We start from the raw sequence: 15,600 nt of genomic DNA, 5'->3' as shown, positions 1-15,600 counted from the left end.
CCTTCCTGCTCCCCGCTCCTCAGAGCTGGCCACAGCCGGAGGTCCCCACCACTGTTCTGACCCCCCGAACATCTGTCTGTAAGCACGCCAACACTCCTAGCATACTCCGGGCTCTCTGTTGCGGACAGTCCCCTGCGGCAACACCAGACATTGGTCCAAGCGCGTTAGTCGATCGTGGGATCGGTTCACTTACTCACAAGCCTCTTATTGGTTCTCTGGTGAATCTCTTGTTGACGCACACTTTGCATTGCACCAATGCACATTCATTCACAAACGTATAGCACGACACACGTGTGACAGAATGAACATGTCTAGGTAACAACCATCTTGTTTAAAACAAAACAAAACAAAACAACTTGACCAAGACCTTGACCTCTCCAGCATCTTCGCCAGGCCCCGAGCCCACGTATGCCTGGAAGGTCATCCTGTCCTGTTTCCACAACCATCCTGCAGGTTGGCCTGCTTTTGAATTTTAATATTTTTTCTTTATCTATTTTTAGAGAGAGAGGAAAAGAGAGAGACAGAGATAGAAACACGATGAGCGAGAACATCGACGGGCCGCCTCCTGCATGCCCCCCACTGGGGATGGGGCCCACAACCTGGGCACGTGCCGGCCGCCTCTTGGTGCAGGGGTCGATGCTCAACCACTGAGCCACACCGGCCGGGCATGAATTTTAGATGGATTCACACAGTGTGGTCTCTTCCCTGTCCAGCTCTTTTCGCTCCGCATCTGTAGACGTAGCCGCTGCGTTGTTTGGAAGCGGCGTGGCCCCATCGGCAGCTGTCTGGGATCCGCGGTCAGAACGCACCGCGGTTTGCTTACTGTTCTACCGTGGTGAGCGTTGGTGGTGCTTTGCATTTATGCTATGACATTCCTTGTAAAGCACTTGCATGTGTTCACGGACCAGGAGTCGAGTCACTGGCTCACCAGGAGCGTGTCCCAGGGTGTCTGAGCCTGTCTGCGCACCGACCAGGGTAACGCCGGCTGCCAGTGACCGGCATCCTCCTGCCCCCAGCATTGCCGCCGCACGCTTGGGTTTGTCTCGTTTCACTTTAGCCGTCCCAGTGGGTGTGTAGTGAGTGGCATCTCCTTGTCATTTCAGGGTCCGTTTCTCAGATGACTCGCGGTGCTCATCACCTTTCAATGTGTGTGCCGGCCATCTGGAGATTCTCTTTTGTGAAGCACCTGCTCCCATTCCTTGCCCGTTCCTGTGTTGGGTTTTTGCACTTTCAGGATTGATTTGTAAGAACTGATTGTGTGCCCTGCTTGGTTTTGTTATACGTGCTGCAAACATTTGTAACCCCTTGGGGCTCCCGCGCGCTCACTGGCTGGTGGATGACATTCATGTGACGAGTGTAATGTTACTGATTTACAGTGCTGTGTGCGTGTGCGTGTGTGTGAGGTTGTGTTTTAGTGGTGTCAAGAGGACCCTCATGTTTGCCGACTGGCGGGAAGAACTCATACGACGCAGGAGCATGTCACACTCGCAGGTGGGGCTCGTCCAGGGAAAGGCTCACACAGTCTGGTAGGGCCCTTGGCCTCCGGGGCCTCCGCCATCTGGGGCCACACCGGCGGCACCTCCTCTCTGGCCGTGAGGCACAGGGACATGTGTGAGACAGCTGGTCCGGGAAGCCGTGGTCACCTAGCCTCAGGACCCCAACGAAATGAGTTGCCCATCCCCCGTCTTAACGATGTGGCACAGGAGCCAGACAGGCTGGTGAGGCGCGCCACCTGGTTCCAGGTGCACCCACGGACCGCCAGTGGTTCATGTCAAGAACCTTTCCAGGGCTGGTTTGGCCAGGGTCAGTCCTGGCTCCGAGCGTCCCTGGAGAGGTGCCAGGGGAGAAGGACCTCTGTTCCTGCTGGGCTGGCTCTCTCCGCACAGGAAAATCAACTCCGCAATCCAGCAGACCACCCCTCAAATCCGAAACCCACAAACGTGCCCCAACGAACCTGGACAAAAGAGAAACAGAAGGTCTGTGTGCTGGAGGGTTACCTGGTCCTCGGCAGAGCAGTTTTTCAGACCTGTCATCTCTTCTTTCCTGGGGTTTGGATGACAGAACAGTCACTCTTTCTGGATCTAGTTTGTTAATTCTTATTTTCCAAGTTCATCATTATCTTGTGACATGCAGAATTATCGATGTAGATCTGTATATAATGTTCTTTCTCTTTTGGGGTCCCCTTTAATCCATGCTTCTTTCCTCCCCTGCATTCTTACTATGCTGATTTTATCTTCCTTCTTCTTATCTGCCTGAATAGTCTACCTAGGAGTATATCTATTTAAACGGGTTCGCAAAGTAATATCTCTTACAAAATAAATGTTGTTTTTGCATTTTTTTGTTTTTTAATTGCTGCATTTATATTGTAAATTCTCCCTTTCTGCTTTTTCTTCTTCTTCTATAAGCAGAATGGCTGGAATTGTTTTATTTTTTCCCTGTGTGATGGTGAAGATGCTGAAGACTGGCTTCCTTATTTATTTTTTCATTTGTTCATTTTTAAAATTAATTAATTTATTTTTGTTACAGATGTTTCTCCCTTTTCCCCCACTGATACCCTTTCCCCTCCCTCCCCGCCCTGTCCCCAGCTTTGTTGTCCATGTCCATACATGCATAAGTTCTGTGGTTTATCTCTTCCCCCCACCCCCTCTTCTGGGGATTGTCAGTCTGTACCCCACTTCCACGTCTCTGGGACTACCCCGTTCCTCAGACTGTTATGTTCATTATATTCCACAAATAAGTTAGATCACATGATACTTGTCTTTCTCTGCTTGGCTTGTTTTGCTTAGGATAATACTCTACAGGTCCCTCCATGTCGTCTCAAAGGATAAGAGATCTTTCTTTCTTACAGCTGCATAGTACTCCATTGTGGCCAAGAGACATATGAAGAAATGCTCAACATCACTAATCATCAGAGAGATGCAAATTAAAACAACGAGGTATCACCTGACACCCATCAGAATGGCCGCCATCAACAAATCATCAAACAACAAGTGCTGGCGAGGGTGTGGAGAAAAGGGGACTCTAGTCCACTGCTGGTGGGAATGCAGACTGGTGCAGCCACTATGGAAAACAATATGGTGTTACCTCAAAAAGTTAAAACTGAACTTCCATAAGACTGGCTTCCTTAAATGAAGGATGCTGGGTTATCTATTCATTCAGATCTCTCTGGAGTCTCTCCAGCTCCCAGCTCCTCCTTGTCCTGAAACCACAGGCAAGATTACTCATTGCAAACACCCACTCGAGTCCGGGAGTATCAGCTCCTCCGTCCTGAGAATTTTAAATTGGAGCTCAGAAATATGAAAGACTTTTTCCCCCTCCTTTATGAATGAAGATGTAGCGTCCGTATTCAGCACCGAGTTAACACTGACTGAGCTCAGATATCACAGTGTCATTAATTCCATGGTTTCCTTGTAGGGAAGAGGTGGGTGGAAACGAAGAAGACTTAAATTAAAAGAGATGGGGGGGGGGGGGATGAGCCAAGAAAGGCTCACAGGAGGATGTGGGACTTCCCTAAAGGGCACGAAGGAGTGTGTATTTTCCTGGGTGCTGTCCACCTGCAAACATCTCACATGCTCATGTCCAAAGGCCAAACTGCTCACAGAGAGTGAAAATACCTCTGTTTTCCCGGGGCTACACCCTCACCCTCTGAATCATTCCTTGTCGATTAAGCCACACCTCAGCCGCGCATCATAACCGTTCGTGTTTGTCAGAAAGTCTTCCTTCAGCACTGAACATAACCCCACAGGAGATCCAAACTGACCACATGGTACCTTTTATCTGCTCTCCGCTCATCTCATGTTTTGCATTTTGATCTCAGTACTAAATTTCTGAGATGTTTTCCCCCCGTGGAATTTTTTCTCTTGGTCAGCTTGAAAATCGTTTTCATTTATTTTTATCGTTATCATTTTTAAAGGTCAGTTAATGAGAACAAAGCTGCTGACCCCGGGCTTCCTTCCTGCTGGTGAACCCTCTTTGGGCCCCTGCGCCCTGGCCCTCAGCACGGGCCCGGGTACAGAGGCCCTTCCAGAGCCACAGATCCGGTGGTGTTTCCACTTGGAGGGCCGGCCAGAGAAGAGGCTAGTCCAAGAGGGAGCACGTGCAGGGGAGTGCGGAGTGCAGTTCGGGCTGTGAGTAGCTCCTGGCAGAACCGGCCCGAGCCAGGCGGATGGCTGGTCAGAGCAGGGGGTGGGGGTCTGAGGAGGCTGCGGACGCCGCGGACCCTGCAAGTCCCTTCGTGGTAAGGCTTCTGCGGTGCCACCCAGGACAGCCGCGCACCAGGGCCCTGGCCACCTCCCTCCCCTCCCCCGCCGCCCACAGCGCCTGCGCAGTCCCCGTGAGCCCGCCTGCTGGGCTGGCGAAGGGAAGGCAGCCCGCCGGAGGGGTGGCGCCAGGGACCGCGGGCCGGCGGCCAGGACACCTGCGCGCCTTCTTCCCAGCCTCTGCCATTTGGCGCGGACCTTGCCCGGCTCCCCACCCCCGGCCCCCTCCTTTCTCCCCCCAACCCCCTGGAGGCCACTTCGCTTTCGTTTCCTGGTGGCCCCACCCACCTCGCCGGGGATTCTTAGCGGAGCCAGGGCGGCGGGACTACGCCCATGGCCTTCGCCCGCCGCGCCGGCGCCAGGCTGCTCGCGCTCCTGCCCCGGCCGCGGAGCAGGGCCTGCGCTGGGACCATGGCACAGCCGCGCTGCTTCGCGCTCGAGCTCCCCGGCTGCGCCCTGGCGCACTTCGCCGTGGGCACCGCCGCCGAGGGCACCGCCGCCCCGGGCGCGCTCCCCGACCCCCGCGCCGCCGCGCTCCTGGGCCCCCCGGGCCGCAGCTACTCCCTGTGCGTGCCGGTGGCGCCCGGCAGGGACTGCGCGGCGCGGGTGCGGGCGGCCCGGCTGCACCAGCGCCTCTTGCAACAGCTGCGCCGCGGACCCCTTAAGCGATGCCAGCTGCGCCGGCTGCTGTGCTACTGCCCGAGCGGCGGGGTGGGGGGCCTGCAGCAAGGCGTCCTGCTCCACGACCCCTGCGACAGCCCGGACACCAGGCGCGCGCTCCTCGCCCTGCTGGACTCTTATGTGGAGGCCCCACGCCCGTGCCTGGGCGAGTTCATGGGCGACCCGCGCCACCAGCTGTGGCAGCGCCCGTGGGAGCTGCGAGACGGCCAGGGGTGGCGTCAAGTGGACCCCGAGCCCGTCGTGTCCGCCCCGGAGCCCACACTGCACCCGGTGGTACCCGACCTGCCCAGCTCCGGGGTCTTCCCCCACCGGGAAGCTGCTCGGGCCGTTTTGGAGGCGGTAAGTTTCTGTCCCTTCCCAGCACTCGGGGGGACCCTAGGTCCCAGAAGTGGAAGGAGCCTGGGGCGGGGCTGCTTGTCCAGCTCTCTGGCCGGGTCGCTGCTTTGCTCCCGTGTGCACGTCTGGTCCCGTGTGCATGTCTGGTCCCGTGTGCACGTCTGGTCCCGTGTGCACGTCTGGTCCCGACGGCGGCCTCTGTGCAGGGCTCTGTCCAGATGCCTTGACCCTTTCCCAGTTCCCACCAGCCAGGACCAGCCACCAGCCTGCAGTAAACTGGCACCCTAGAGGGGGCTGCTGCTGGACACAAGACAGGGGGGCAGGTGTCGCTGGTTATGGGGGAGATGTCAGCTGGAAGGAACCCCACGTCTCCACCCCTGATCCCTTAGCTTGCTGACTGCTCTCTTCAGAACCTACAAGGTAGCTGATTCGACACATTGGACACATTGTTGCAGTCAGCTCCGAGTTCCAATGTTCCTGGGTCACTGCTCTGTAACTGTGTGTCACTCCGGTCCTTCCCCTGGGCTCAGGAGGGCTGCAGTCTGGGTGATCCTGGTGTGCCCGCCTCTTGGAGCTGCAACCAGGCAGTACACCTAAAGCCATCCAACCTCGGGTCCAAAACACTCTGCGTTTTGACCTGGTGCCGAGCATCACGCGGGCCCTGCCAGGGGCAGGCAGTCTGCTGTCGCCGACTGGCTTCGCAGCCGTGCGCCGCTTCTGCTGATGCTCGGACGCTGTTTTGCAGTGCACGCCCTTCATACCCGAAGCCCGAGCCATGCTTGACCTGGTCAGCCAGTGCCCTGCACAGGTCCAGAAAGGCAAATTCCCGGTCATTGTCATTGAAGGACTGGATGCCACAGGTAAGAGAATGTTCCCTTTTAGCCGTGGCGACAAGGTTAATCAATCAGTTGCAGGAATACACAGGTCTGGACCAACAAAACTTCATACCGAGTTCAGATAAGCCTCCGGGAGCCTGTGGTTTGTGCTGGCAGGGAGCTGGGCAGGCCCGGGAGGCCCTGGAGGGCTGGGGGCATTGAGCCTCAGCTGGCCAGGGCAGGACGCAGCCTGGGCTTGGAGGCCAGGGCGCGGAGACCGGGCAGGGGAGCTGGGCGGGTTGGCGGCAGGCTGTGTGTTCAGGGCTGGTGGGGGAGGAAGGCAGCTCGGGTCCTGACGAGGAATCAGCACGTGCAGTGTGAGACCTGACCAGGGTCGTGCGTCTGGGGCTCACAGGCGGACAAGAAGCCCTTCTGGGGGCACAAGGCAGCAGAAGTAGGAAGTGGCGGCGGGGGGCCTTTGGAGGTGCCAAATGGGTGTCAAAATACGGTGGAGGACGGTGAGGTGCCCGCACTCAGCCCCGAACACAAGCAGAAGTGTGGCCTGTGGGCAGCAGGAGACCGAGGACAGTCTTGGGGAACATCAGTGTCACCTGTTTGGAGGCCGCAGGGGCTCCGGCCCAGGTCAGCTGAAGGTGTTGGGAGGAATGGCCTCCATGCCGGAGTCCGGTTCGTTTGTCAGCAAGAGGACCCGTTTGGCTGTCTTCCAAGTATTCTCACACAAACAGGAATCCCACGTTCCCCGGGTCCGCGGCTTCCCGTGAAGAACCACATTATTTAATCACCTGCTTTGATTCACAGGCCGAAAGACTGTCTTTGCTTCTTCGGATGTGATAGGAACTCCTGGGTGTGACGTAGTGGCGAGGGCTGAGGCGCGCCGTGTCCTCTCTGTGACCCGCAGTGGCGAGGGCTGAGCTGCGCCGTGTCCTCTCTGTGACCCGCAGGTAAAACCACGGTGACCCAGGCAGTTTCGGATGCGCTCAAGGCCGTTCTCTTAAAGTCGCCGCCTGCCAGCATCAGCCAGTGGCGGAAAGTCTTCGATGACGAACCAACCATCATAAGAAGAGCTTTTTACTCTTTGGGCAACTACATCGTGGCTTCCGAAATAGCCAAAGCATCCGTCACATCCCCGGTGGTTGTTGACAGGTGAGTGTGAAGATGAATTTGGCGGTTTTTCTTGATGTGTGTGCGTGTACAAATACACTTGTGTTTGTTAAGTGAAACTGTACTATAACAGGAGTAATGTCTGTGGTGTATACTCACCTACCCCACTGCCTGGCATTTGGCTGAGAACCCTGCCTGCACTGTACTAGAGCTGGAACGACGACTTGGCTAGGCGGGTACTGGACATTATCCCCAATTCACTGATGAGGGACACGGGTCTGAGAAACGCTAAGCAAGCCCCCCAAGTGACTGAGCAACTGCACGTTGGGACAGGAACCAATTCTCGCTGCACCAGTCAACGCTTTCACCGGCTTCCTGGTTCACGGGCGCAGTCGACAAACGTGGATTGGCCACCTACGGTGCGCCAGAAACTGTTCCTAGTTCAGGGCCGTCGATGGCAAATGTCATGGAGCACACATGCTGTGGACGGGAGCACGATCCTCAAGGGCGTAAATGCATAAGGTCATACCAGAGAATGCTAAGTCCCCTGCAGACGATAAGTCAAGACTCCATGACAGAGGATGGCATACTCACGGTGAGCCCTGAATGACCACAGGGAGACAGATGTGACATTTGGGACTAACAGAGAGCAACGTGGAGAGAGAGCAGCGGGACAAAGCACGAGACAGGAAGAAGTCGCCGTGCTTGAGGACTCGAGACAGGCCGGTGCACGAGGGGTGCTTTCTGCGGGAAGGAGGACGGAGGGCAGGGCAGGGGGTCCTGGGGCGGCAGCTGTGGGCAGACGTGTGGTGTTTCTTCTGAGAGCAGTGGAGAGCCGTCGGAAGGTTTTGAATGAAGGACAAACGTAAACGGAATTATATTTTTCAAATTTAAAGCGGAAGCAACAGCGTCAACAGTGGACCAAGGCAGGCCACGCAGGCGTGTTCCCCTTGACACGGTGGCAGGGGAATGACAGTTGGCGGAGATCGGATTTCCATCTCATCAGGTCGAGGGAGTTTGAGGGACGTAGCGGAGTGGGGAGCTCTCGCGGTAGTCTGCTTCAGTGCAGCTCATGACTGAGGCTTCGAGAAACCAGAAGCCCCCCGAGAGGCAAGGGTATGTAAACATGCGTTTACATGGAGCGGCATGAATTGCAAAGAGCACAGCTTCACGTGGGAAAACCAGGGCAGGAAAGGGGTTCGGTAGAGGACACGCCGGTGCGAAGGGCAGCGGACAGAGGGTGAGGGCTGTTGAACCAATTGGGGAGCCTCTGTCCCCGGGGACCAGAGCAAGGAGCTGACCTGGAGGGCAGAAGGCCTCCTGTGGCACCACTGCCTCTGGGCATCACTGGAACGTGTGTGTTGCTCTGTCTGCGGTTTCCGTGATTGCGGGAAAGATAAACACCTGCAATGAAGTGGGGCAAGTGTTCGGGGGAGGAGGTTGGTCCCACGTGTCACTCTCAGGGAATTTCAGGAGGTGGACGCATCCAGCCTGAACTGCACCCAGTGGAGACTTGGGACTTTCCCTGCCCCAGCCCTCGCCCCGCCCCAGCCTCTCCTCTCCCAGCCGCTGTGGTGACCTGTGGTCACTTCCATCAGCGAAGGTGAGCCCTGCCTGTGGCTGAACTTTGGCAGGTGAACGGGAAGCACCTTTGCACCCGGCTTCCCTCAGCCGCCTGTGGGGACACCTCCTGTCCCCAGGAGCGTCCTTGGTGCACACGGGTGTGCTTCTGTCCTGTAGGGCCCCTTGAGTGGAGTGAACTGTGGGGCACGGGCTCCCCTGCGTTCCCCTTCAGCAGGTATTGCAAGATGCTTCCGGAGCAAGGGAGCCGCCCACCGTGGGCTGGGCACTGTGGGCTGGGGGCTGGGGGCTGGGCACTGTGGGCTGCGGGCTGGGGGCTGGGCTGGGAGCTGCGGGCTGCGGGCTGGGGGCTGGGCTGGGAGCTGCGGGCTGCGGGCTGGGGGCTGGGCTGGGAGCTGCGGGCTGGGCACTGTGGGCTGGGCACTGTGGGCTGCGGGCTAGGGGCTGTGGGCTGGGCGCTGGGGGCTGGGCACTGTGGGCTGAGGACTGGGGGCTGGGGGCTGGGGGCTGCGGGCTTGGGGCTGGGGGCTGGGGGCTGCGGGCTGCGGGCTGGGCTCTGGGGGCTGGGGGCTGGGCGCTGGGGGTTGCAGGCTGGGGGCTGGGGCCTTCGAGCTGGGGGCTGGGGGCTGGGCGCTGTGGGCTGGGCACTGCGGGCTGTGGGCTGGGGCTGTGGGCTGGGGGCTTGGGGTTGGGGGCTGCGGGCTGGGGGCTGGGCTCTGGGGGCTAGGCGCTGTGGGCTGGGGGCTGCGGGCTGGGGGCTGGGCGCTGCGGGCTGGGGGCCGGGGACTGGGGGCTGTGACAGACCTGGACGGGGTCCTGGCAGCACTCGCCTGCCCCTCACCAGCTCTGCCTCTGCTCCCGGGCAAGTGCTCAGGGAAGGGCCCGTTTGCGCATCTGGAAACAGACTTCTGTCCCTTTCTCAAGTGCCCTGTCCCTGGTTTGTCCCCGTTTTCTCCGTCTCAGAATTGCTGCAGGCAGAGGGCGCTGCGCAGGGGGCGGGGCCGGGGCGCGGAGAGAAGTCGGTGCGCAACCCAGCCCCTCAGCCAGTGGGCAGTGCCCAGGAGCCCTGGGGAGGCAGGGCAGCTCTTCCTTCCCAGACTCCTCTGCTGGGGTGCAGTCCTCGCCCTGTTGTCACGGTGCCTGACGCTGCCACTCGGGTCGCCTTGCTCCTGAGGTCTCCTTCACGTCCAGGAGAAAGACTCTGCTTCCCCGACACACTGGCACCCACGAGGCCACACACAACCCACGGGACTCCGGGAAAGCGGTCCCTGCGCCCCGTCGGCCACTCTTGACTGGCTGGTTTTTAAAATGTTTTGGGGAAGAACAGGACAGCACCACCACGAGAGCATCCAAGCAGCCCTCCCCTTTGGGGACCCACCGAGGCCGGCCACGTCCTGAGGAGCCCGGAGACCGGAGCGAGCGGCGCAGGCTCCCACGTGTGGGCAGGTACCCCGTCCCGCTTCCCGTCTGCCGATGGGGTAGTGTGACCCCTTCCCCGCTGACCGCCGAGGCTGGTGACAAATGGCACCGGGGACACGCAGGGGAATGCTTTGAAGACAGTGGATGGTGCTCAGATACGAAGCATCATCTTCTGAGCCGTGTGTAATGTGTCGGCAGATTGCGTCCGCTTTGAACTAGTGGGTTCCCGGGGGCAGGAGTGGAGAAGATTAAACCGTGAGAGTGGGAACTCTATGGCCAGAGGACACGGTCTTTACCACGGGCCACGGTGCTGGCCGGGGGAGAACGCCACCTTGCAAAAGGCTGGGCTCGTCCCCATTCTTCTTCTTCATGGCCATGAATTGCCTGCAATTTTGTCCTTCAAAGAGATCCTGGGTCACCTTGTCCCACGACAAGAAAAGAGGCGCTGTCTGTGGTCTGGGTGGCTTTTGTGTCCAGCACAGTGTCCCGTGAATGACGGTAACGCCATCGTCCAGCTGCAAGTACAGGGAGACGGATTTCCGGTGGTGGCTGTGCCGAGACCTGGCGTCATTGCCCGTTACCGTTAGAGGTCTGTTCCTGCTCGGGGCCTTTCTGCGGCAAGAAGGCAGTTAAGAGAGCCTCTGCTTTCGTAGCCGAGTGTTTAATTCGCTGAGCGTGGGCCAGGCCCCAAACGCAGGGCGAAGTGTAGTTCGGTGGCCGAGAAAGGGGCGTCCTGGCCTTTGTGTGGCTTTGGGGAGCTCGGGAGACAAGATTTGCCTGCCGGAGAAGGTGGGCGCACTGAGGGGGGTGCTGCTGGAGGAGTGGGTAGTGGTGAGAGCCCGTAGGTGACAGAGGAACGAATGAGTGCCTGTCCCGGGTCGAATTCTGAGCTCGCAGCGACAGTGGGTCCCAGGCTTCGGAGAGTGGACGGCATTGGGACCGAGCCGCAGCCAGTCAACAGTGACCGACTTGGCTCCGGGACGCCGTCCCCGGAGATGCGTGGGTTGCGTTTGGGTTTCTGCCTCTCGCTGCCCCGTACTGGTGCACAATCAGCGACTGCAGGGTCGAGAGGGACAGTCTGCAGCCGGGGTCCCCGGAGGGGCATCGGCAAGTGCGAGTTCGCAACAACGTGGGGACTGAATGGGCTGAGGGTGGTTTGGGCAGGGCACGGCCTTGCGGGCAGAGGCTCTGACACACAGGTCTCTGGTCCGTGCCCGCCACCCCACCTTAGAGGAAGGCACAGTGCAAGGCCAAGCGTGCGCCAGGGTCATCTCTCCCTCGGTGCGGAGCCCGTGGCGTTCTCTTTGTGGCTGTGGCTTTTACCTCTCACATTCTATACATACTTGAAGAAATAAGGTCCTATTTTATTTATCGAACTGATGCATTGCTAGGAAACCTTGAGCAGAGCCATCCCTGTTTCATCCTCCTCCTCACTGGCTGATCTTCAGAGGCGACCCTTTTGATTGCTTCTGCACACGGAGAACTCACCCCTCCTTTGCTTCTCAGGTACTGGCACAGCACGGCCACGTATGCCATCGCCACCGAGGTGAGTGGGACTGTCCACCACCTGCCGCCGGCCCATCACCCTATATACCAGTGGCCGAAGGACCTGCTCAAACCTGACCTGGTCCTGCTGCTGACCGTGAGCCCTGAAGAGAGACTGAACAGGATCCAGGGCCGGGGCCTGGAGAGGACCAGAGAGGAGACTGAGCTGGAGGCCAACAGCATCTTTCGTCAAAAGTAGGTATTCGGGCCCCCGGCCACAGCGAGAGCCAGGCTCAGCACCGACTGTACGAATCTGGCGAAATGATCTCGTTCCCGTTTTTCAAACCCAAGAGGCAGCTTCTCGAAGCCGGTTCCGACCCTGCCCATGGGCTGCAGCGTAGTTTGAAAGTGGTGGGGGTTCGGCTGGGGGCAGACCTCCCGGCCCCTGCTGTGCCCGGAGCAGGGTGTGCGGGGCAGGACCACCGCGCCTGGTCTCGGGCCCCACGCACTGCAGTGGGCACAGAGCTGTCTGGTGAGCTCCGGGACTCCACTCGCCCTGCTCTGCGACAGGCATGTCCCCTACGGTTACCGAACTGGGACCCCAGAATCACATGCCTTGTCTAACTCCGCATAGGTGCCGATCGGGGAAAGTGCGGTTAGAATCGAGTTCTTTCTGACATAAGGCAGCTTTCGCATCCGTGAAAACTGGGGCTGCAGCAGGGGACGGTCAGAACCACCGTGCTGCCCCCGGGCGGAGTGTGGGCGCCTCTGCAGGACAGACTTGAGGGCCGCCACCTAGTAACTCCTGCGGAGCCCATGGCAACACTGTGACTAACAGAACGTACATAACGACCTGCTATTGATTCAGTGGACCCCGGACTCGCTTGCCAGGTGGGCACTGTTCCCGCCTTGGGAAGAGGAACCGTTAGCCACGCCTCAGCCACACCCCCTGTGCACCCAGGTGGCTGGCACTGAAGGGGACGAGGACTTCCTGTCACCTTTCGGAGGGCTCGTACGTGGCAGCAGTGGGTATGCTGAGGCCCTCTGGCTGAGTGACATCCGGCTTGTCTGATATCCTTCAGAACAGACTTCGGAGACAGTTGTCACCGGGCCGATTATTTATCTCTTTGAGCCCCCACTACGCCGTCTGCATAACGGGGTGCCCGGGGCTCCTCCAGAGGTCACTCTGAGTGCGAGGTGGGGAGACCCATGCGGAGCCCTCGTGCTTGGCGGGCAGTAGGTGCTCCGAGGTGCCGCGGGTAAGCATCACGTGTTAAACACTGTCTCCCGGGTACTGTGGGCAGGTAGCGGCCCAGGGAAGCTGTGGGGTACACGGATGGGAATCTTGTTTAAGCTGCTGATGCTACGGCAGGAAAAGGCCTTTCGTACGAAGGGCGATGCTGAAAAGCGTGTGCGACCTGTTTGTTCTCCCGCCCCCAGGGTGGAAGTGTCCTACCAGCGGATGGAGAGCCCTGGCTGCCGCGTGGTGGACGCCAGCCCCTGCAGGGAGACGGTCCTCCAGACCGTCCTGAGCCTGATCCAAAGCCACTGCAAGCAGTCATAGTCACTCGGCCGGGACACGTCCACTCCACGTGAAGTTTGCTGTGTCCCAGCCCACGCCGGCTCATGACGTCTCCCGACTTCTGTTGTAAGCGTGTCGTGTGGCGGGAAACGGGACCAGGCGTTTTACCTCCGTTACTGTGCTTGACTCCGACCGGCGGACCCACCGGGGTTGACTGGTCACCATCCGGAGGGAATTCGGAGATTGCTTTCCTCCACGGACGGACAGCACTTTTCCTTGGAGTGCATATTTTTAAATTTTATTTTCTTTCTTTAATTTTAGAGAGAGAGGAAGGGAGAGGGAGAGAGAGATGGAAACATCAATGAGAGAGAACATTGATCGGCCACCTCCTGCATGCCCCCCACTGGGGATCGGACCCACAACCTGGGCACGTGTCCCGACGGGGCATTGAACCGGCGACCTCTTGGTGCCTGGTTGACGCTCAACCACTGAGCCACACCGGCCAGGCGTGGAATGTATTTATAATTACATCCCTACCGAAGGCCTTCCAGGCTTGTCCTCGGGAAGCATGTGGTGTACTAAAGCACCCGGAAGGTCCCCGAACCCAGCAGAAGTCTCACCCCAGCCTCCGCCTGCCCACGCCGGGCTCCCCAATGACACCCTGACAAGGTGAGGGCCCCCGGCCTGGCTGCACTCCCTCGTCCTGAGTCAGCCCCAGGGCCCGGAGCCAAGCACCCCTGCTCAGCTCCTCTGCGTGTCCTGACTCCCACGGGCCGTCTCGAGCGCGGGTGGCACTGAGCGTCTGGCCTGCCCACGGCTCACAGCCCTGACACTGCCAGACAGGGAGCCAGTCTCCCCAAGATGCTCCGAGCACAGGCACGCCAACCTCCCTTAGCTTATATCCTGCCTGTTTCGGTGCCGCCCCTCCTCTGGCTTTGGGTAGAATGAGCGTTTGCCCTGAGCCGAGGCGTCCACCTCCGCGTGCGGGGTCGGCACAGTGTTCCCGCCGCCGTGCGCAGCGCAGGGACCGCGCCTCTCGAATGAGCAGGGCCAGGCAGCCACGGCGGGGCCGGCTGCGCCTCTCACCCCACGACCTAATTCGTTGACCGCAGAGCACCGTGGAGCCTGGAATGGGCTTCTCAGTGAACTGTCGGGCACTCGACTGTCTTAGGTCGCACATGGGAACAGCTTGGCGACCTGTTCCCCGAGAAAACAGGAAACCTAATAGCTTAGTGGCCTTGGGCGAGTCATTTAGCATCAGGAGTCCAGGAAACTTGATCTGAAATGTGAGAATAATTCTGTATTTGTCTACAGGAGTGGGCTGAAGCAGGGATTACCTAAAATTTCCGGCTCTGAGCCAGATAAGTGAATGTCTCAGGTAGACATTCCCCCCAAATAATTATATTTGAGGCTGTATCAGGTTCATCACAGGAAATCTTAAGTTGAAATAAAATCTGGTATGGACTCTATCAGACTGTTTTTCAAAAGAACCGTAGGTGATTTATACACAATGGATCAATGTATAAAACTACGCAGCCGGTTTCCGTGGAAACTGTTTCCAAGCTGACGCATAGTGTTCGGGCTCTTTGCGACGTCTCTGATCGTGTTGTTGGTGCTGGTGGGACCCCCGAGAGGCTGGGCTGCTGCCCAGAACATCGAGCACTGACACCCTTCCTGTCCCTCGCAGATTAATAAATGCACCGTGCTTCTCGCCTGTGCTGTTGTCACAGGGTGTGTCCGTTGTTTTGAAGGTGCCCCTCCAGTGTGGCTCTGGGACAGGAAGAAATTTGGGGCAAGAAAGGGGAAGGTGCGCGCTCTGGGCTGGGGGCCACTTGCATCAAGGTGCCTTCTGGGGGAGGGCGGGGGTCGTCTGTGGTGTGTTTCAACCCCGTCGTCGCAAGCACGTGCGATCCCTTCTCCACTGTATTCGTGCGCTTGTCTTCCGACCCCGTAAGACGCGGTTCCTTGTCCGCTCGGGCTCTCTACAGACAGGTGTGTGGTTTGTGAGTCTGATGAGACAGCGTCTCCTACCCAGAAACGGATGGAAGGACTGTCTGCTTGGCTCCGTTTCATTACAAGGTGAGCGTCGCTTCTGTCCCTGCGAGGGACCCTTAGCTGTCCCCACCACCCTCCCTGCCCTCCCTGCGAGGGAGAGGAACCCAAGCGAGTGAGACCCTGCTGGGAGGAGCCTGCAGTCCGGCTCAGGACGCACTAGGGTAGGGCTCACTTGCCAGCAGGTGTCAGGAATGGATCAGGAGAACTTTGCAGAAAGGACAGGCAGGCTAAACTGGACCGAATGAGCACTTCCCACTGGAAGGTCCTGCCGGGCGGCTCAGGGCCGGGGACGCCCCTCATACTCAGTTAAATGCTCGACTAGGTG

The 15,600-nt window shown here is 58.7% G+C and overlaps 1 protein-coding gene across 1 annotated transcript; it reads left to right on the top strand.

Moving 5' to 3' along the window:
• The first annotated feature begins 4,592 nt into the window (after nucleotides 1-4,592).
• Nucleotides 4,593-13,553, top strand: CMPK2 (cytidine/uridine monophosphate kinase 2). The gene is made up of 5 exons (XM_036263433.1): nucleotides 4,593-5,279; nucleotides 6,022-6,136; nucleotides 7,054-7,255; nucleotides 11,720-11,953; nucleotides 13,139-13,553. The coding sequence occupies exons 1-5, from the start codon at nucleotides 4,593-4,595 to the stop codon at nucleotides 13,260-13,262; spliced, it is 1,362 nt and encodes a 453-aa protein (XP_036119326.1). The 3' UTR covers nucleotides 13,263-13,553.
• The last annotated feature ends 2,047 nt before the right edge of the window (nucleotides 13,554-15,600 follow it).

Source organism: Molossus molossus, unplaced genomic scaffold, assembly GCF_014108415.1.
Source record: "Molossus molossus isolate mMolMol1 unplaced genomic scaffold, mMolMol1.p scaffold_m16_p_15, whole genome shotgun sequence".
NCBI lineage: Eukaryota > Metazoa > Chordata > Mammalia > Chiroptera > Molossidae > Molossus > Molossus molossus.
The sequence above is the reverse complement of the archived record's forward strand: the minus strand, read 5'-3'. Positions and strand labels throughout refer to the sequence as shown.